Here is an 18703-nt window from a genome sequence, read left to right as displayed (position 1 = left end):
TATCTGTGAATCAAACCCTATAAAATTTCAAGGTCCCGAGTGGTCTGGCTGGAGAAAGTCGCCTTTAAGCCTTTTGAGCAAGAATGTCCGAACCAAATCGGACAAGATTGTCTCTGCATCAACCGCGTTGGCGTTTAGTTGGAATGAGGCTGACGCCCGTGATGTCAACGCCTCCCGCATACAGCCATTTGAGGCCCAAACCAAAGCCCTTTGCCGCGTTCGTCAGTTGTTGCTTTAGTATTAAGGTGTGGAGATTTCTCGTTCGAGGACCCTCACTTCATCCTCATCGGTTGTTTGACAACCCACGATCCAATATGCTCCGCCTTGTTCTGATCCTCCTGTTTAGCTTTGCCATTGGCAAGAGTTTTCTACGGTGCCCTCTTAGCAGTGACTGACTGGATAGGTCCCGCCTTGGGTACGACCAGAGTACCAAATTTGATCTGTGACCAATGATGCTCTAGCAATTTCCCTGTCTCGTCCGCTCGCAGGGCGTGTATAAGAGATGGCAACGCAGGTAAAGGGGTCTGCTTCACATGCGGACCCAAGGCCAGCACCCTTGGTAAGACGCTGTGCGGCAATAGCTGTGTCGACATGAAGAAGGACAAGAATAACTGTGGAGCATGCCGCAATGTGGTAAGTGTGTGTTTTACCTCATGGAGGTTCTCAAGGGTCTAATGAATCGTTTCAACATGTCCAGTGCAAAAAGTATCAGTCTTGTGATCAGGGCTCTTGCGTCTGCTCAGCCGGATTGACCACGTGTGGCGACGCGTGCAAGAATCTTTTAACAGACAAGAAGAACTACGGCTCATGTGGAAACATAGTATGTTAAACTCGTACCATCTTTGTTACATCTTCTTACTCTAGTTACAGTGTTCAGGCGGGTCGATCTGTTCCGCAGGTAGCTGCGTCTGCCCCAACGGCAAAACCTTGTGCAGTGACGGGTGCTACAACCTCAATACCGACTCAAGTAGCTGCGGAGTCTGCAAACTCCAGGTATCTTTATATTATCCATTCATTGTTTTGCCCCTGCTGACATATACTTCAGTGTACAGGCGGAACCTCTTGTGTTGGAGGCGCCTGTGTCTGCCCTGGTGGCACTGAAAACAAACTCTGCGGTGGCCAATGCACCAACGTCAATACTGATTCTTGGAACTGTGGGAGATGTTTCAACTACGTATGTTTTCATTGTCGTATTGGAGCCCTCTTCTTTTCTAATATCTTGTAGTGTGGGATGGGCGGCTCTTGCATTGGAGGCACCTGCACATGCCCTGCTGGCCAAACTAATTGCTTTGGCTATGCCTGCACCAACTTGTAGAATAACAATTGGAATTGTGGGAGTTGTGGCAAAGCGGTACGTGTCTCTCCTTTATCTCCAGTCATTGTTTGGCTTGTCTCATGTCCTATAGTGTACAGGAGGGGCCACTTGTGTTGGAAGCAGCTGCCAGTGTCCTGCCAACCAAAAGCTCTGCGGTTCTTCGTGCATGCCTGTTGATCGCGACCCGTTGAACTGCGGTGACTGTGGCAACAGGGTAGGCTTTCTCCCGTCCCCCATATTCGATTTTCTTGATCTGATACTCCATAGTGCCCCGATCTTGCCTCGTGCAACGCAGGCGTTTGCAAATGTGGCCCTGGCCAAACTTTATGCAGCGGTGTGTGTAGATCCCTTGACTGGGACGTGTACAACTGTGGAACCTGCGGTAGAGTGGCATGCTTTTGCCCTTTCCCTATACCTGATTTCTCTGAACTGATGCTCTCTAGTGCGCATCTGCTTCACTATGCATGAATGGCTTTTGTGACGGCGATGTATGCCCTGAAGGCGGAATACGATGCTCAGGCAGATGTATCGATCAGAATACTGATTTTTTAAACTGTGGACGATGCCGCAATATTGTAGGTCCCCTGAAATTGCTATCCTCTGCCCTGATTTTCCGATCCTTCTGTTGGGACGGCCAAAAACGAAGTGCATTCAAAGCTACTTCAGGATCCATGCTGATCTATGACCAGTGCGACTATAACTGCGTAGGGGGGCAGTGTCAGTCATAAGCCTGTAAGATAATGCATTTCTCTCTTGCTGCAGGGGCTGATAGGATAACAGCATGGCGCCGACATGTGCCAATACTGCTCTCGGGGGAAGATTTGAACCTCGTCATTCCTTGCTCGGGTGACTGTTGACACCTGGAAAAGTCGCCTGGGTTCTACGTAGTGGCGAAATCCTGCAATTTCGACAATGGCGACTTATTCACATCGTTTGACAACCGAGTCGTAGGTTGGATGGAGCCTGAATAGGGGAGACCAACGACGGTATTGAATGCGGACAACTTATAGATAAGTTTTGTTGAAGAATTGACGAAAGACGACGGGTACACTGAGTTTCAGCTTGTAGAGAAGAGGTGACTGCGCAAATATAAATCTCGTCAACATTCGAGTGTGCGCATGTTCATGGTGGCTACCGCCCCGCGTCTAGACGCCTGCCTGCATTCCCGCTATTGGCAATAGTCGCAGCCACGTTACATGTGGTTCGCGTATCGAGTACGCCAAGCCGCTCTGGGAGTCTGGGCCTGGGGATATTGGGCCTAGATCGCAGCAATATTGCCCACTCCCATCTCTAAACACGGATCTCTGTTTTATCTGTGGCTAGCTGTCGTCTTTCAGGTCGCGTCAGTTCCCTCAGCTGGAGAGGGGTTGGCTGAGCCCTAGAGCTGCATAAAAAGAAGGCCAATTCCTCGCCCATGTCCAGGCGACAATTACCTATCTTTAGCTTGTCATTTCTTATAGCTTCATTTTCCCCTTTAGTCGAGAATGTCTCTCCCCGCTGGTACTAACCAGGCAGCAATCTGGAAGCTGTCGGACCCTGGAAACCCTGAACCTGCCAAGCAGACTTTGTTACCTAACGATGGTAGTCGGAGCGGAGAGTCGGTTTTTGACCCGGATAAGCGGATTCCAGTCGATCCGGCCGATTTCCAGGATGGTGGAAAGTACCGCTGTAGGTAACATTATTGAAGCGAGACAAGCACGCAACTGACGGTTCTTAATTCTAGCCATCGTCAAGATCCAGAGTAGGTTCGTGAACCCAAACACAGGTCACTCCATCTGGCAAATAGGGACCGGCTGGCTCATCCGCCCTGACCTCGTCGTCACGGGTGGCGATGTTGTGTATTCCACGAGCCAAAACCTCGGTGCGTGCACGCAGATGAAGTGCTACATCGGTTACAACGGGCGTGAGTCGATCAAGAATCCCTGGGTGCAGAGCCGACATGGCGTCAATGTCGCCACGACGGCCAAGTGGCTCGAGACGGATCAAAACCGCTCGCGCGACGTGGCATTTATCCAAATAAATCGCCCGTTTGAGGGGAACCTCGGCACTTTCAAGTTCGAGGCCACACCTCTGTCAGGCGAGAACGTCAAACTCGGTATTGTCGGGTATCCCGGCGACAAGACCTTCAGTGATGAAGCCGGCGGGCGGATGTACGCCGAGTTCGCCAATACCAGCTACGATCTCAGCGAGAGCCCTGGCAACTTGCTCGACTACAGGATCTCGACATTTGGGGGTAAGTTGGCATTTATATACGATGATCATTTCTGACCGCCATCTTAGGGCAAAACGGCGCTCCCATTTTACGAAACGATAATGGCCGGCTTGTTTCTATTGGCACCCACTGCTATAGTGACGGCGAACAGTGTAACTCGGGCACCTCCATTGACAACAAGTACGGAAATGACTATGGCAGTTACATTGGCTTGTTTGATGATCCGTCAACCTTTGGAAACCAAGTACAGGTGGTCAACATGTCATCTTAATGGAGGTGAATTCAATGCCTGCATACAGAGGACCGTGGCCCTCCGTTAAGGGGAAGGCAGAAGACGGGGCCAGTTCGAGGAATTATTAGCGTGTATTTCTTGTAATTGCATGCGTTGCCATGAGAAACTTCTTTTTTCGCTTAGAACTGTGCTTGGATCATGACGCGTCTGTCCTGGGGCTTATCTATTCAGACAGGGCAAGAATCGGCCACGTCAAAACGACCCTCCTCGTGCCAGCCTACAGGGGATGCTTTGATGCGTGATTGCCGTCGACCGCTGAAAGACACGCAACTAGAAACTCTCTACTTATCAATTTTCGACCAGATCTATGGACTGGAAAAGTCTTTGTTTGTAACCTATCTAGATATTGAAACCCCAATTTATCGATCAGCATGCTACTCTAGGTACTTCTAAGGAAACGCGTGAGTGAAGAGCTGATTTCCACTCTCATCATATCTCTTCGGAAGAACGTTCTGGACACCCTTGATGTCTCTTGGCTCAAAGTCCAGCATAGAGCCTCCGTGAGTGAGCACATCCTCTCCGTAGTTCTCCTTGATCCAGTACGAACACATGTCCATGCCAGCTACGGCACCACCACCAGTCCAAATATTTCCGTCAACAACCCACTTCTTGTCGTTGGTCCACTTGACATTGGGATATATTTGCTGCATCAGCTTGAACGCCAAGTTGTTGATGGTGGCATTCTTTCCGTCCAAGACACCTGTTGACGCCACAACAGCTGCACCGGTGCAGTTGGCGAAGAGCAGCTTTCCAGCCGCAACGTGCTTTCGGAGAAAGTCGGCATGCTTCGGGTCCAGCTTGAAGTTGACAGGGTCGGGACCTCCAATCAAGAGGATGTCGATCTCGGGACAGTCATCCACAGTCGAGGAGGGCACAACGGTGATGTCACTCGAGAGCAACCGGAATGGCTCTTTATTGACGCCGATATGGTGGAAGACGAATTCGGGGGCACGGGAAATTGTTTCATCCGTTACTCCACTCAAGGGTTGGAGCGCTTTCATGTACATTTTGGTACAGGAGTTGAGGAGGTCGATTGGGCCAATGACATCAATGGCCTGGTAGTCGAAGAGGAGGGCGCCGACGTGGAGGGGTGCCATTTTGGGTTTGATTATGGAAGAGATAGTGTAAGACGGGAGTTGGGATAGGATGACTGACTTGAAAATGATACAGTGAAGTGTTGGAGGGATCTGTATCTTATATAACCTTAAACTTGCATGTCTTTACGGGTTGCGTGTCAGACTGAAGCATGGTGTATATACCCGACAAGGCTCGGTGGTTAACCATGTATCCTTACTGGCTCGGTATTTAACACCCAAACGGGGGTTAGTGTCATCAACCCAGTAAGAACGTGAGGATTGGCGGAGGCTGGGCTTGAGAAATCGGAATATCGGGTGAATGGGGGTGCGAAACAGGCCGCGAGGATTCGGAGGAAACAGGACGTCAGCCTGAAACACGAAATGGCTAGTCAGATTTTCCGAAGGGCTTCCGGTTATTAAACGCGACTAGATAGCAGTTTCCATAGTTTCGGCCCTGCTGGTGGACAATAGATGCTCTCACTCGTATCGAATAGCACCGAGTCTTGAGTTATGTAATTCTGAGAACCTGGAAAACCCGAACTTGAAAACGAATTATCTACGCGAATTTCCATTGCCTTCGGGCCCTCGCAGCACAAATTGTGGGGTTGAGATAACATCCGAAGCTTGTCGGATCTTAACGAATTTGACCCGACCCCGACTTAGCTAGGGGTAAGCGAGAGTCAGCCGACAGAAGTGAGACTCCGAATGTGACGGCATTCCCTGTCAGTATTATTCTGCTCACGAATGAAATCCCTGTTCCTAGTTCTTGTCGCAATGTAGTTCCCTGACTAGTGCCGCAAAGAGCATGAGGTTTGCGAACAGTCGCATTTCTATTGCAAAAGTTCTGCCCCCCTAACTTCTTTCTTATGCGAGGGAAAATGCTGTTATCTGCGTGTTCCACTCATTCTGGTAAATGAATCGGTTTAGGGCGCAGGCTTCTAGAATCTTACGATACACCTCCTACTAAGTAAGTGGCTAACTGCAGTTCGCAGTGTAAGGATTGTCAGGAAGAGCACCCAAGAGCATAGATGTCATGAAACCCGATCGCATAGTCTGGGTAGTACATCGTGTCAATACCTATAGTGTAAATCACGGTGAGATTTGTTTGGGAAACGTTGCGTAGGATGAATGAATGACTTCCTTGACTGAACGTCGATACATCTAATGTGCCTCTGGGGGCATTGAGGGCTCTGAGTTGAGTTACTAAATGGTCTATATAGATTATCCCTTAAACTGAAAACCAGTTAATATAAAAATGTATGGCATACGCTATGATAAGATATCTAGGTCCTGATATCACGGATGATGGTCCTTAAGGGCTGTCATCTCCTGCATCATAGATACCCGAAAGAACAATTACAACCACCACGGAAAATAGGCATGATCCTTAAATACCAACAGAGATCTCTTGAGACAAATGAAGACGAGGCACGAGTTGATTCTGGCCTGTTAGTCGTCAGAAAGTTAAAGGGATTAGCATCTACAGGTTAGGGCTACTATCCTCTCTCTTTAACCAAGAGTTGGACGGGCAAACGGCTCTGCCGCGAGTAATCTGAAAGAACCTGAACAAAAACAGTCATAAAGTTGTGACTAAACCAGGGCTTGGTTCAATATTACTGTCTCGAAGCTTGTGGTAGTAACCATCAAGGTCAAATTGCGTCGCAGTGAGCGACAACTGTGCTGACGAACTTTCACCAGTTTAACTCGAAGTTTAACTAGGATATGGGTAGTTGATACGAACCTTGGAGAGAATTGAGAGGACGATGATGGCTATGTTGGCTGAATACGTTCAAGGCTGTTGCATCAAATTGCGATCGACCATTGACTTAAGACTCTGGTGACGGCTGCTACCTTGACGCAACATTCTTCATGCATATTGTCAACAAGTTGCGGGCTGACACTTGAGTCTTTAAGTCGTTGACTTTAACATCGTGTTTTATTCCCATTTCTATTTTCTGCTTTTTCCCACATAGGTAGGCCCAATTGACCCAACTGGATAGGCCTATCAGTAGTGTGGCTGCTTTTTCTAACTACATGACCGACAATTACTTGGCCTTTGGACAAGGTTAATAGCTATATATACCTCTTGTTTATTATAATGCAGTCTCAACTATGTAACTGGGAAAGAAAGCGTTCCTTGTCGTCGGATCCGTATTCTAGAACTTTAGCGGAGGCCGCGGGACACCGTCAATGCAGATCCTCTAGCTGTGACATTGCCCGAGGGCGCCATGCAACCATGAAACTTCGACACCAGGTGAATATGAGAGAGTTGTTTGACAACTGTGTTGCGAAACAAAGCAAGGACGAGGATAGGTTGTTAGTTATAGTCAAATTTCCCGAACAATCCGACGCGACGTTGGGAAGTGGCAAATTGCCTCTGTTTCTCCTTCAAGGCTTGGACCCTTCATTGCGTTGGGGTTGGACCCTTGAAAGTTGGCTCGGTTGTCAAACCGACAAGATAACGCGGCATCTAGAAATCCACGAATCGCTTTTCTCCGAAGATTGCGTCTTAATCCCTGCGCGCAAGCCATGTAAAACAACTACCGACAATTTGCCTCCCTCACACAGGCCAAGTTACATTCAATAAAACACACACACATAAAACTCGAGTCAGGAATATTCATGCCATGCACCGCTAATGACCTGATTGCGTATTTGCCGAGGCATGTTTCAGGATTCATTATTCCAGCCGAAGGGGCTGAAGGAAACTAGCGCAACGCCAAAGCTGAAGCCATCGCCAAACACAGTTAAGCGCTCAATCTGATAATGGTCTAGCGAGGGTCGTTTACCGTTACATGGCCGAGAAAACTGACTCGTGCTAGCGAACGCCACTTGTCAAAATGCCCTTGTCCGTTATGTACAATCTGCATGGTTACATGATAGGATTCGAGGCGAGATGTTCTGGTCAAGGGTCTTGATCCTGCTGCATGGTTGAGCTGGAGTATTCTCCAGACGTACTGTAAGCGAGTGATCGATCTGCACAACAGATCGGATTCGCGAGAACTCGAGCAGCAATAGCGCTGCCCATCACAAACGAGTGGGCCATTAGTCACAGCTTTCCATCAAAAGAATCCAGAATTCGTTCTGGTCCAGCGTCTAGAAGCTCTGAAAAAACCCTTTACCTCGGCGTTATTCTGCACCGAACGGCGGTCAAAGCGGTGCTCGCAAAGAATGTGTCAACGCTAGCCTCGGCCGGGAAGGTTCTGGTTCAGGGGCATATCGCCGAGAGCCTCAAGCATTCTTGGCAGAAGCTAGAGGCTAGGATGTCCTGCATCCGAGCGTTAGATGCAGGGGACCCTTTTAAACTCAATGGTTTGCGTCGCCCAGCTGACTGGTTTAACGTAGCATCGCTCTGTGTTGCCCCGAAAGACAAAACAGTCTGGCTCCTGCACTTCGAAGGCTCTGCATCTGTCAGGATGCTGTTCTTTTGACATCTTCTGCAGTACGAGTGTTTCTTGGCTGTTCACTCCCGCTGGCATCTTCACCATGGCTTGGGGCGATCTCCCCGTCGAGAGCCGTACACTAGAGCCCCTCGGATCCGATCTACGCAACGGCTTGACCGCAATCACCGTCCTAGCCTTCATTTCCTTCTTTGCTTCTAGCGGCCTTTTCTTTTACCTCGTGTATAAGCTTGCGACATGGCATTTCTTCATTAGGAATCAGCAAGACGGCCACATCCAACAGCAGGGCGGCGCAATACAGAGGGCCCTTGACTTCACGCTCGGCATCGATGGCATTTTTACCGATAACAACGCCAACAATGGAGAGAATCAGGACGCTGGGAAGGCGGATGCTGAAAAGCGACGGAAGCGACCCAATCAGTTCCTTATCCTCATCATCAACCTGCTTCTGGCCGACATGCATCAGGGAGTAGCCTTCTTCCTCAACGTGGAATGGCTTCGAAGAGATGCCGTCGTCGTCGGCACTGCAACCTGCTACACTCAAGGACTCTTTGTATCGTTGGGTGACTTGGCATCGAGCATGTTCATCACTGCCATCGCTGTGCACACCTATCTGGCAGTGGTTTCGCGTCGACGCACGCCTCAGTTGGCGCTGTACCTTGCTATCATCGCCATCTGGATATTCGTCTACGTCATATCCTTTGCACCCATCGCTGCGACTAGTAACGGAGCCGAGTATGGTGGATTTTTTGTCCGCGCCGGCAGCTGGGTATGTATCACTGTCCTTCAGAATGACCTGTGACACTGATTTGAACCAGTGCTGGATGAACAGACGATACGAGAACCTACGACTACTAACACACTACCTCTTCATCTTTCTCGCTCTTGGTACAACCTCGATCCTTTACACCATCATCTTCCTCAACATTCGCCGCCAAGCTCGCGCTGGATCTTCCGACGACGATGAGGATAACGCTCAACTCCAGCTTAGCCGCAACCCTGCCTTCCTCATCTATCCCGTCATCTACGTTCTCTGCACCCTTCCTCTAGCCGCGGGTCGTATTGCAACGATGGCCGGGGCTAACGTGCCCAACGGTTACTTTTGTTTCGCGGGCGCAATGATTGCCTCGAACGGATCTTTCGACTGCCTTCTCTTTGGCACGACACGAAACGTCATCATCTTTGCGTCCAAATACGAAGTCGACTCGAAGGATATTGGCTTGGGAACATTTGCATTCCTAAAGACACCCATGAACCGTCGTTTCGGTAACACCATCTCGATCCAGGGTGGTCATCAACACGGCCAAGAAAACGACAACGCAGGAGGTTGGTGGACATGGTCAGGCCGATCAAGCGGCCATGAACCACGAAGTCGGAAAGGTCTGGCACGGACCATCAGTCAAGAGTCACTTCGAGGACCTGCCATTCAGATGGACATGGTAACGTCTGTAGTTGTTGAAGTCGATGATGGTGCAGAGAGGGATCCTAGATATCCTGATCCTTCGTCGAGCTCAAATCCGTCGCTGAATAGCACCGAGAAGGATTTTACAAAGGTGATAGAGAGGACGTCATATACAAAGTCATAGTAGACAGCTAATAATGCAATGAATCAGACAAGTATCAGACCTTGACTTCATCTGCTGTGTCATGTTCTTTCCCTTTCCCTCCTAATTCATGACCTTTGTGGTTACCTACACCGGTCTGAGAGTCCTCATCATTGATCACGTTAATCATCAAGGTAATGGTGTTGAGCAGTGAGCCTACTCCCCAGAATCGCCTTCCGTGCTGGCGATAATCGTGATTTCCTAGTAGGCAAAATGTGGTGGAATGTTGATCACGGACGTAAAAACACGAGCTATAAAGTCTGCCTCTCGTGTGACCTTGCATGTACTAACTCGAGCCTCAGATCTACCAAAGAGAAGCGCCCTTAACATCGACAATAATAACAACGCTGAAGAAACCCCAAGTCCACATCAAAACTCACGCATCTTCAACATGACCCGCCTCCAGGTAATGTTGCTCGTTTCTCACGAGTACGTGCCCATCCCCGGCCACTGGGCAATCCTCGTATCCCGAGACGTGACACAAGAAGGAACGCTATTCAACACCCTGGGAAATCACTTTCGTGGATTCTACGTCGATATCAAGAAGAATATTTGCCCTAGTCCTGGTGAGGCCGTCAGCTCCTTCATCTTGGGTTATACCAACAAGTCGACACTTGCGCGAATGGAGGAGATTGCCAACTCGACCCCCGAACCGGCTCCTGATTGTCAGACTTGGGCGAAGTGGTTTGCTCAAAAGTTGGTTGATGAGGGAATCCTGGAGGCTTCGGCAATGGAAAAGTTTGAGACGGCACCCAGAACCTAGTTTGACAGAGTATTTGCATTTTCCTGGCGCGTATGTGGTATGCGTCTCGTGGGAGCTTGCTATTTCGTAAGCTCAGAGGCAGGTAGTTATTACAAATACCTGTAACCACGTACATCATCCACAAATACTGAGCTTGGATTCTATGATTCTTTTCGCGGGCTGTCTGCCAGATCAAAGTAGACATCTAAGTCTAGCCACTGTGTTAGCATTGGGTTATGACGCTGTGATATGTTAATAATGTGCTGTTTATTATAGTTGTAGCCCGGCCCCCGGTAGGTTACCTGAGCCAGAAGATCGTAGACATCTAAGTATCAGTGTCTTGATAGCCCCAAGGTAACTGTTGAAGTTGAATAGATCAGTTGAACGGGTCGACGTAAGCTCGATCCCTTGTAGCGCGTACATAAGTGAGGCTTTGCTCTTGTCCCTGAACGTCAGTTCTCCAATCTTACACCTTTCACGGTTCACGTTGCTGCTCATAACCACAATAATAACAACTCCATACCTACAATCGTCCTGACAGGCTCGTGATACCCTGATCGCTGATCGTATTGATTAAGAAGTCAAGTGTTTAACAGTGAGATTATTCCCTAGTCACCTTGTTGCTGAGTGACGATCAACTCTCGTAACGAACAGACATCCATAGTGGTATGTTAATCGCAGACGTAAATACACATTAGCAGTATAAATTCTGCCTGTTCCACGGGCCTAGCATCTCCCAACCTCAATCATCATTCTACCAAAAAGAAATCCGATCATCAACCACGAGAACAACTCTCAGTTTGCACCAACACTCGAGCATTCCCAACATGTCTTTCACAATCTGGCTGCTCGTCTCCCACAAAGGCGCATCCATCCCTGGCCAGTGGTCATTCTTCATGGCACCGGAAAGAACTGAGCCAGGAATGCTAATCAGTAATCTCATATCCATCAAGGGGTATTCTCTGAACTCTGTGTCGAAACCGGTGACATTCAGCACGATTTCCCTGGGCATCTTCCTTGACCAGATAGCCAACCATGAAGAAAAGATTCGACAAATCGCCGCGGCTGTCACGATACCCGAGAGACCAGCAGGTACTGTCGTTGGGGTATGGTCTTTCTCATCCGAAAACAGTGCTTGCGCTGACTGTTTATTTAGATCCCCGCCTGTGAAGCGTGGGCATTTGCATTTGCCCAACGTCTGATTGACGAACAGTATTTGGACGTATTTTCGATGTCAAAGCTGCGGGCGGCACGCAGTCTTCGGATAGAGGGGATGCCTATCAATATGTGATTTCTGAGGCTTTTGTTAGCACACATCGTGTGTCAAGGACGATGACCATTAGTTGGTACCCAAGTTAATCACAAACACAAATGCATATGGATGCTATAAAACCGACTCTACCGCAGACCTACCATGAACTGACGTGAACTTCCAATCTACTAAAGTGCCATCAAAAGCACAAGCAACAACAACTCCAACTTGCATCAAATCCCAACACTCTCGAAATGGCTCCCCTCAGCGTAATGCTGCTCATCAACCACGCCAATACGTCTATGCCCGGCCAGTGGGCAATTTTTATAGCAAAAGATAGGAAACAGAAAGGAACCCTATTCCGCGCTGTGGAAGAACGATCCGATGGGATCAATCGTGAGCTCAGAAAGGGGTTTTTTATTAATCCCCAAGAAACGGTCAGCGTCATCACCCTAGGCGCCATCGTTGACTTGGACATTTTCCTTTTAGAAGAAACTGCCGCCCAAGTCGTCATGCCCTGGGCCAAGGGTGCTTACTCTAAGGTATGATCTGTCTCTTTGCACTAATCTTTGCACCTTATTAAAGACAGAGATGAGGGTTGCGCTGACTATTTCTGTAGAAAGCTGACTGTCGAGAATGGGTCTTCTTGTTTGTTCAAGCGCTGGTTCAAGAAGGCTTTTTGAGACCCGCTGTCATCGAGAAGCTGCGGTTGGCACGTGAACTGAGCATAGACGGACCAGCTATACGTGTCTGAGGCTTGTAGTGGTAGATGCAACATCTCATGGAGCTGATCATGGCTGGGCCCAGAGTATGCCAAGATGGTAGCTAGTAGGTAATTGGTCAAGATGCCGGCAATCAGACAATCCACCTAGCTATCTATTGTTAGGTGAAATTCTGTGTACTTGAATCACCTTGTTCCCCTTTCGTGATTTGGATCATACCTAATCGAAATTTAGGTACCTGGATAGTCTCTAGTAACAACACGGTGCCTACCTAATTGCGTTGACCCGGATGAGTCAGCGTGTTTTATGAAATACCGCCACCCGGCAACCACCAAGGTCGCGTCTCATCTCATCAACAACATCAACCATGAATGAGAAACGACCCCTCAATCCCGTCTTTTTGGACGGACCCAAGCCCAAATCGGGCCTCGGACGATGGAAGTACCTTTGCTTCGGTGTCACTGTCCTCGCCGCGTGGCATTTCCTCGTCCCTCACGTGAGGTGCCCGCATCACCACCACAATTCGCGTGTCACGTACCCCGGTGAGAGCATCACCTGGGAGCCGTGCGGAAGCATCAAGAATCGCTCTTTGGAGTGCAGCAGCGTTGATGTCCCGATCGATCAGTTCAACAAGGATGCAAGCGACAAGACTTTCACCATCCCCATTATCCGTCTGCGCGGAAAGGACGGCAGCAAGAACATCCTACTGAACCCCGGAGGTCCGGGCGGCAGCGGCTTCGAGTTTATCCATCGACGAGGCGAGCAACTGAGTACCATCATCGGCGATGATCTCCACCTTTTGACGTTTGATCCCCGAGGCGTCAACTCGTCCAAGCCCCACGCTTCGTGCTATCCCACCAAGGAGGCCCGCAGGCAGCTGAGCTCCGTAAACAGTGCAGACCTCACTCAGAACGGCCCCGAAATGTACGCCTGGACTCACAACTTTGTCAGGGCGTGCGATGACACGATGGGCGAGTATGGAAAGTACATCAACACGCCGCAGACTGCTGCCGACATGAACAGCATTCTGGATGCTGTTGGTCAGAAGGACATGTACTATTGGGGCTTTAGCTACGGCACACTGCTCGGCCAGACCTATGCCACTCTCTTCCCGGAACGTTCCTACCGAGTCATTATTGATGGTGTTGTTAACCAATTCAACTGGTACGGAGAACGCATCGATATGGAGGATATGGTCGATACCGAGAATGTCCTTGACGGCCTGCTCAAGGAATGCATCAAGTCTGGTGATGAATGCGCCATGTCATCTCTCGCAGACTCATGGGAAGGCCTCAAGACCAAATTTCTCACTTTCATGAGCGAACTCAAGCAGCAGCCGCTCAACGTCTACGTCAACAACAGCGTGTACGGCCTCTTGGACTACCAAAAGATTTGGTACGGAGCGCTCTTCCCAGTTCTTTACAAGCCAGCCAACTGGTACAACTTTGCCGACCACATTGGCAAGCTGATGAACGGAAACGCAACTGCCGCCCTGCAGGATTATGGACTGGATGACGGGCCCGACGGCGACGATTCTTTCTACACCATTAGCCTCAACGATGGTGCTTCTGGCCCCAAGTACTGGCCACAGGATCTCGATTCGCTTTTGAACGTCATTGTTCCCTCGTTCAATCGCAGTGTCTTTGCCCAGGATGATCTCGTTTATTTCTTTGCCAAGCAGCAGTGGCAGATCCCCAAGACGCACAACTACGTCCCGCGCAATGGCGTTCAGACCGCCCACCCTCTTCTGATTCTCTCGACCACCTACGATCCCGTCTGCCCTCTTGTCTCGGCACGATCTGCCCGAGCTGCCTTTGAAGGTTCCAGGATTGTCGAGGTTGAGGGCTACGGTCACTGCTCTGTTGCGGTTCCATCGCTCTGCCTTGCCAAGCACGCCCGGGACTTCCTTTACCGTGGAATCCTTCCTGAGAATGACACCAAGTGCGAGGTTGATGAGCCATACTTTGTCAAGCCCAACGCAACTGCGTCTGTCAAGGTCTTTAAGAATGATGAGGATCAGGCTATTCACTTGGCTCAGGTTGAGTTGGCCAATGACCTTGAGTGGCCACGGCCCAGAGGCCCTTGGTAAAGCTGCGGGACGGGTAACAGTACGTGATGTTTGCGTTCGGTAACTGGTAGTGATGTAAGATAGCTTGTATGTAGGCCTCAAATTGCAAACGAGTTTCGACCGATTAATGGGCTTCTTATGCTTTACTTAAGCTTGACTGCTCCATAAATGTGGATGAGTGCCCAACATTCTTGCCTGAGCAATTGTAGCCATCGAGGACGATCACTATGCTTGTGTGAGAGGTGGGCGGGGAGACTGAGTCAAGCCTTGGCGCATAAGCCTCAATTGCAGGCCTGATTCACAAGCAACACCAAGATTGGTCGCGTGGCCCAATGGCAAGGCGTCTGACTACGAATCAGAAGATTCTGGGTTCGATCCCCAGCGTGATCATTTTTGCTCTCCTCAAGTTTTGCAAAGTGACCACAACACACCGTTCCCGTCTTTTTTTGCCCCACTGCAGAAATGAGAGAATAATCCGGCTGTGTATCACCTGCCGGCAGTTTAATGTCTGACACAGATCAGCAAGCTCATGTTACATCCGCTTGTCATCATCTCCACTATGTGTCAATGTGCAACCCTTCGTATCTCCCAAATATGACGAGATGCTGCGCTCTCCCTAATTTTAGGCATGAGGGTTGATGGAAGCCTGACAAATGTATCGGTGTGCGTCTTATTCTCTGACATAGATCGGCAGTAGCATTACTCGACGGTTCCCCAGCCGGTCTGACCTCTCCAGCTTATAATGCTGTCTAACTGGCATGAAGCCCACCTACCTCTTGTAAAATCTCTTCGTGATGAAATTCTCTAAACTGACTTCTTTTCAAGTTTCCCATTAGAAACACAACTCTTTAACACCCACCTTTTTATGTCTATCTTTTGTGTTGTCAATTACAATGGCAAAGTCAACCAGCATGGAAGTGTTGAGCAACATCCCAACCCTATACCGCTTCGTTTTTCTCTATCTTGAACCTTTTCTCGCAATCGGCGCCGCCATGCAGACGCACTTTACCCCTAAAGCCTTCCTAAATACCATGTCTCAGACGAGCGAGTATGCGCCCGACAATCAGGTCATTTACGACCAAGTTGCAGCCCTCTATACCTTGTTTGCATTCAACGAAGCCGTGCTCTTGAGGTTGACGAATGACATTCGTGTATGGAAAGGTGTTTTCGTCGGCATCTTCATCTGCGACATTCTACATCTGTATGCGAGTTGTGCTTCCCTCGGTGGGGATGTGTTTTGGAATCCTCGTGCATGGAGGGTCGAGGACTGGGCGAATCTTGGGTCGCTCTGGGGACTGGGAGTCGTTCGCGTTGCTTTTCTCGCTGGAGTCGGGTTTCAGCAAACCGATGGCCGTATCAAGAGCAAGTGAGACTGGCCTGGAAACTTCTGTTATCCGTTGGGTTCTGGGTTGTTGCATGGGTGTTAGTTAGCTCGGAATGGAGGCAGCTGACCAGGCTTCCACTGCTTACGTTGCCAATATTCGCTGCAGATTCCCACGTCAGACCCAAACTTTACTCAAACATTATTTCTCTGGTAACATGCCATGGAGCTTTTCCGTTCACCAGAGTTCATCTCGCACATAGAAGAGCTGACGCGTCGGAATCGAGTGCCTGGCCTCTCCATTTCGGTTGTTCAAAATGACCACATCGAGTCTGCGGGGTTTGGGTTGGCTTCTGTTCGGGATGACAAGCCATGCACAGCTGACACGTTGTTTGACATTGCGTCGTCGTCAAAGTCCTTGACTGCTGCCTCAATCGCATTGTTGGTCGATGACAATGAGAATTATCCTGAGGTGCAGTATGATTCTGCCATGTCCGAGCTGTTGCCTGAGGACTTTGTCATGGCTGAGGATGAATACACCAAGGGCATCACTATTGACGATATCCTGGGACACCGGACTGGCATGCCTGGGTAAGCATTCTCTCCAAGGTCAATGAATTCCGCTTACCGGCTTCTAGACATGACGACTCTTACATGGGCGAGCACGCAACGCAACCGGACAATGCAAGGTCCATTACCAGAAACCTGAGAAATCTTGCTCCCGCTGCTCCTCTGCGCTCGAGGTATCTCTACTGCAACATGATGTACACCGTCGCGACGCACCTGGTAGAAGTGAAGGCCAAGAAGCCGTTCAGCGAATTCCTGGAAGAATGCTTCTTCCATCCTCTTGGCATGGACTCGAGTAGCCTCCAGCCTGACAGCGCCAAAGCAAAGGGGTTGGGAGGCAGACTAGCCAAGGGGCATATTTGGGACAAAGAAACTTCATCGCACCGCGAAATTGAAGCCAGGAACTGTCCCGAGGGTCAAGGCGCTGGCTCAGTCATCTCAAGCGCCAACGACATGATCAAATGGATCAAGGCGGTCGTCAGCCAGGAAGGACCTATCAACGAAAACGTATACCAAGGTCTCATCAAAGAGCGTTATTCCCGAGAACCAAAGGGTGGGAAGCTCAAGCCTCACACGTCTGCGACAAAGTACACCGCCGGAATGGAAGTTTACTAGTACCGTGATCACGCAGTCTACGGTCACAATGGTGTCGTGTCTGGTTTTGGAAGTCGTTTCATCTTTCTTCCAGAGTTCAAGTTTGGCGCTGTTGTTCTTGGGAATGCAGAGGGGACAAACTCTGTGGCTGCACAGCTGTTTCGGGATCTCATCGATGAGGTCCTTGGTGTTCCGAAAGAGGAGCGTACCCAACTTCTCACCAAACAAATGGTTGTGAAAGGCCAACGAGAGGGCAAAACAAAGAAGAAGATGCAAGGCAGCCAAAGAAGCGGAAAGAATAAGACTGCGAAAAAGCCCAAGGACAAACAAAGAGGTAAACGGAGCCAAGATACTCAGCCACAGACAAGACCCCTCGATCAATACACGGGCTACTACTGGAACACTGGATACCATGGAATGAAGGTAGAGATCAAGGATGAGGCTTTGTTCATCGATGCTACGGATCGCTCGATGGCATTTACTCTCACCTTTGAGCATGAGCGAGACCAGACACAGTACACGGCACATCTATCGGATTTCTGGGAGGGAGGGGATGACTTGATTTTAGCCGAGTTTGTATTTGATGGTGATAGGGTCGTCAAGATGGGATTGGACTTGGAGCCTCTCATTGGAGATAAGATTTGGTTCGAAAGGAAAGATTCGGTGGGACAGTGACGGCCGAGTACGTGAAACCGGTCTATATTATTCAGCTACTTGATTTGTCCTCCATTGAGATTATGAACTCATGAATGCCCGTTCTGCTCCATATCCCGTCTCGACACCCATTATGACAGGCCCAGATGAAGTTAAACCATAATTTTCCTGATTATTTATGGCCTTCTCCCACACTTCTAATGGGATCGTGTTTAATCTCGACCCTGTCTTTGTCTGTGCGCTTTTCCGCACACCGCTCCAGTCGCTGTGCCTGATTTGCTTCTGCGTCTTGTCGACAATTGTTCGTGTGATCTCAACAACATCCTTGGTGTTTGCATCATGCTGACGACGTAGTTCTGCCAACTGATTCTCCATAATGACGGTTTCCTCCAGACATTTCTCAAAGGTGCTGATGAGATTCCATTCTTTAAGGCGATCCATTCTCTCGGTGAATTGCTCGATGCGATGGACCTTTGCTTTGATCTTTTGGCATATGCTGCATGGTGTTGGTTTGTAGTTGCATTGGGAGACGAGTTTGAGGCCGCATGTCTCGCCCACTCGACGTTCTTTATGGCATCGTTGTTGAAAACCAGCCCATTTCCAGTAGCCGCAGGACCAGACGGATTGGTTAAAGAAACACATGGTGACGGATGTAAAAAGTAATCGATCAAGGACAAGGGAAAGTTACTTTGCCGCTGGACATGGCGTACCTCTTCTGGGGTTTAAGTATCCATGCATCTTCTGTTACTTCAGGAAACCGCAATTTGCCCATGCGTTAGTTAGTTCCTCTTCTTGGTATAGACTGAACGGTTGCAAGCATGGATGTCCACCCATCACCCCACCGCAGAACCAACAACAGTCAGAACCAACACACACACAACGT

General features: G+C 49.4%; 10 protein-coding genes across 10 annotated transcripts; 8 read left to right on the top strand and 2 right to left on the bottom strand.

Moving 5' to 3' along the window:
- Positions 1 to 591: 591 nt before the first annotated feature.
- On the top strand, positions 592 to 1506 carry NECHADRAFT_86839 (uncharacterized protein; the record flags this gene model as incomplete). Its single annotated transcript, XM_003041297.1, has 6 exons — positions 592 to 633; positions 698 to 820; positions 871 to 993; positions 1053 to 1174; positions 1316 to 1351; positions 1407 to 1506. The coding sequence occupies 6 exons, from the start codon at positions 592 to 594 to the stop codon at positions 1504 to 1506; spliced, it is 546 nt and encodes a 181-aa protein (XP_003041343.1).
- A 1293-nt stretch (positions 1507 to 2799) lies between these two features.
- NECHADRAFT_86838 (uncharacterized protein) lies at positions 2800 to 3798 on the top strand (the record flags this gene model as incomplete). The annotated part of the gene is made up of 3 exons (XM_003041296.1): positions 2800 to 2983; positions 3081 to 3548; positions 3596 to 3798. The coding sequence occupies 3 exons, from the start codon at positions 2800 to 2802 to the stop codon at positions 3796 to 3798; spliced, it is 855 nt and encodes a 284-aa protein (XP_003041342.1).
- A 410-nt stretch (positions 3799 to 4208) lies between these two features.
- Positions 4209 to 4916, bottom strand: NECHADRAFT_86837 (uncharacterized protein; the record flags this gene model as incomplete). Its single annotated transcript, XM_003041258.1, has 1 exon — positions 4209 to 4916. The coding sequence occupies one exon, from the start codon at positions 4914 to 4916 to the stop codon at positions 4209 to 4211; it is 708 nt and encodes a 235-aa protein (XP_003041304.1).
- Positions 4917 to 8381: 3465 nt separating this feature from the next.
- NECHADRAFT_97370 (uncharacterized protein) lies at positions 8382 to 9882 on the top strand (the record flags this gene model as incomplete). Its single annotated transcript, XM_003041295.1, has 2 exons — positions 8382 to 9065; positions 9115 to 9882. 2 exons carry the CDS (start codon positions 8382 to 8384, stop codon positions 9880 to 9882), a joined length of 1452 nt encoding a protein of 483 aa, XP_003041341.1.
- Positions 9883 to 10309: 427 nt separating this feature from the next.
- NECHADRAFT_52427 (uncharacterized protein) lies at positions 10310 to 10663 on the top strand (the record flags this gene model as incomplete). Its single annotated transcript, XM_003041294.1, has 1 exon — positions 10310 to 10663. The coding sequence occupies one exon, from the start codon at positions 10310 to 10312 to the stop codon at positions 10661 to 10663; it is 354 nt and encodes a 117-aa protein (XP_003041340.1).
- Positions 10664 to 11469: 806 nt separating this feature from the next.
- Positions 11470 to 11933, top strand: NECHADRAFT_86834 (uncharacterized protein; the record flags this gene model as incomplete). Its single annotated transcript, XM_003041293.1, has 2 exons — positions 11470 to 11748; positions 11799 to 11933. 2 exons carry the CDS (start codon positions 11470 to 11472, stop codon positions 11931 to 11933), a joined length of 414 nt encoding a protein of 137 aa, XP_003041339.1.
- Positions 11934 to 12148: 215 nt separating this feature from the next.
- On the top strand, positions 12149 to 12648 carry NECHADRAFT_86833 (uncharacterized protein; the record flags this gene model as incomplete). The annotated part of the gene is made up of 2 exons (XM_003041292.1): positions 12149 to 12436; positions 12514 to 12648. 2 exons carry the CDS (start codon positions 12149 to 12151, stop codon positions 12646 to 12648), a joined length of 423 nt encoding a protein of 140 aa, XP_003041338.1.
- Positions 12649 to 12983: 335 nt separating this feature from the next.
- Positions 12984 to 14807, top strand: NECHADRAFT_72773 (uncharacterized protein; the record flags this gene model as incomplete). Its single annotated transcript, XM_003041291.1, has 1 exon — positions 12984 to 14807. The coding sequence occupies one exon, from the start codon at positions 12984 to 12986 to the stop codon at positions 14703 to 14705; it is 1722 nt and encodes a 573-aa protein (XP_003041337.1). The 3' UTR covers positions 14706 to 14807.
- A 788-nt stretch (positions 14808 to 15595) lies between these two features.
- On the top strand, positions 15596 to 16054 carry NECHADRAFT_52470 (uncharacterized protein; the record flags this gene model as incomplete). The annotated part of the gene is made up of 1 exon (XM_003041290.1): positions 15596 to 16054. The coding sequence occupies one exon, from the start codon at positions 15596 to 15598 to the stop codon at positions 16052 to 16054; it is 459 nt and encodes a 152-aa protein (XP_003041336.1).
- Positions 16055 to 18156: 2102 nt separating this feature from the next.
- On the bottom strand, positions 18157 to 18462 carry NECHADRAFT_9634 (uncharacterized protein; the record flags this gene model as incomplete). The annotated part of the gene is made up of 1 exon (XM_003041257.1): positions 18157 to 18462. A coding segment is annotated over one exon (306 nt), but the record flags the coding sequence as incomplete, so codon positions are not given.
- Between the last annotated feature and the right edge of the window lie 241 nt (positions 18463 to 18703).

This window comes from Fusarium vanettenii, assembly GCF_000151355.1.
Source record: "Fusarium vanettenii 77-13-4 chromosome 11 genomic scaffold NECHAsca_48_chr11_4_0, whole genome shotgun sequence".
Classification (NCBI taxonomy): domain Eukaryota; kingdom Fungi; phylum Ascomycota; class Sordariomycetes; order Hypocreales; family Nectriaceae; genus Fusarium; species Fusarium vanettenii.
The sequence above is the reverse complement of the archived record's forward strand: the minus strand, read 5'-3'. Positions and strand labels throughout refer to the sequence as shown.